General features: G+C 58.6%; 1 protein-coding gene across 1 annotated transcript in view; it reads right to left on the bottom strand.

Annotated features, from left to right (window-relative positions):
* Positions 1-1,320, bottom strand: part of PRICKLE4 (prickle planar cell polarity protein 4) — a 16,833-nt gene extending 15,513 nt beyond the window's left edge. The window contains exon 1 of the mRNA XM_027771910.1: positions 1,175-1,320. Coding sequence (XP_027627711.1) covers positions 1,175-1,239 — 65 coding nt within the window. The 5' untranslated portion in view covers positions 1,240-1,320. The remainder of the gene's footprint in view (positions 1-1,174) is intronic.
* Between the last annotated feature and the right edge of the window lie 521 nt (positions 1,321-1,841).

Below are 1,841 nucleotides of genomic sequence, written 5' to 3' on the forward strand. Positions count from 1 at the left end.
GGCCCCGAGTTTTGGTCCCATACCCCCCCCCCCACACACACACACACACACACACACAGAGGGCACACAGGGTGAGGGGGCAGCCAAAGCAAGCTTTTTAAAAAGTTTTACTTAACTTTATTTTAATTTGACCAGAGAGGGACAGAGAGAGAGAGGAAGAGAGAAAGTGACAAAGCAAGCCACCAGGTCTGAGACTCAAAGCAGTCAGCCATTTGGACTCCAGTGCCCTTAATCACCACGCCACCAGCCGGCTCCCAAAGCAAGCTTTTCTATGATGTTTACCCTGTGCCAGGCACTGCTGTAGAATGCCACACAATACGGTCCATCATGCCACTGTCTGATGAGCTAGTGTCTATGATCCCCACTGTTACAGTGGAAACAAACTGAGGTTATCTGCGGAACACACTAGAAGGCTCAGGGAAACTTTAGGAGGAAGTCCCCTGAGAGCTGGGATGGATTGTGATGGGAGTCAGGCACTGAGAGCCATCCTCAAATCCCTGACCTTGGTAAGACCCAGCATAGGGGCCAGCGTTTGGAACATAACATATATTGCTGTCCAGCCCTGAGCCCCCCTCAAATGTGCAGTGCCACGCTCCCCTCCTTCCTGGCTCCACACCCACCTGCCTCCTTCCTGTTCTGTCCCTCGGGTCTGGTTTCCTGTGGAAAGTGGCCAGGATGCACACTGTTCAAACACCGTCCCTTTCCCCCCCATGTATCCACTTTCCCTAACAGCACTGCCTCTGCTCCAGGCAGCAAAGGAGGAGGCCCCCAAAGGGGACTTTCACCCTCTCCCCAGTTCAGCTGTATTTGTACGTAATTGCCCCACAGGGAAGTCAGCCCTCCACCCCTCACCTTCCATTCCCCGCCCACCTCCGCCTAGCACTGCAACCTACCTTACTAACAAGCCGGACTCCTTCCATAATTCCCCCCTGCACACACTCACAGAAGAGGCAGGGCTGAATCCCCTCTCCCGCCCACGAGAGGGGGCTACCCGGCTCAAGAGCTGCATCCCCAAACCACCCCCGCCCTGCAGGGCAGAACCCAAGAGACCTGGGGCGGTGGAGGCAAAGGACTTTCCCCCAGCAGTGGGGAGGAGTAGGAGGGAAGTGTTCCGTTCCGCCATGGGCCCTCCCGACGGATCCCCAAAGTTTTTCTAGGACTTCTCAAGGCCCACCTCCGGGGATGGGGAAGGAGCTGAAAGGGACGCGGTGTGATCCTCGAGTACGCTGGGGTTCCCATTCCGATTGCTGGGAATTTAGGGGAGGGACCGGGAACTCCGCTGGGATCTCACCCACGCCGCGCGCCGGTGTCCAGGTTGTTCTGGATAGACCCGGACACCCAGTCCCCACCCCCAGGCTTCAACGCCCGCCTCTGCGCAGCCTTCCTTTCCCACGCCCCTAGCGGACCCTACTAGCCCTCTCGGGCTGGGTGGAGAGGGGCAGTTCGGGGAGGGGCCTAGAGCTGCAGATCAGAGGAAAGCAACTGTGGCTGTCACCGTGGAAGATGCGCAGGCTCCACGGCCCACGCCATCCATGGGCTCTGCACCAGGACCGCGCGCCCGCGGGCATCCTGCAGACACCTGAGAGCCGGCTTCTCAGCCACTCGCTGAATGGAAACGCCTTACAGAGTCCGCAGCCCCTTCCCTCTGCAGTTCCCAGGTTCCCTGGAGACCCTCCCTATGTGTTTCCCGCCCCCTTATGGTCCCCCCGCCCTTCCCCTCTCCTCAACCCGTTTCCCAAGTTTCTCGCCCTGTCTTTCTTTCTTGTCCCTTTAGACCCTCTTCCCAGTCCATAGCAATCCCCCACGCCGGCCCTCTGGGATCCCAAGAGTATCCTCCACCT

The sequence above is a fragment of the Tupaia chinensis genome, unplaced genomic scaffold (assembly GCF_000334495.1).
Source record: "Tupaia chinensis unplaced genomic scaffold, TupChi_1.0 Scaffold000238_1, whole genome shotgun sequence".
NCBI classification, from domain to species: domain Eukaryota; kingdom Metazoa; phylum Chordata; class Mammalia; order Scandentia; family Tupaiidae; genus Tupaia; species Tupaia belangeri.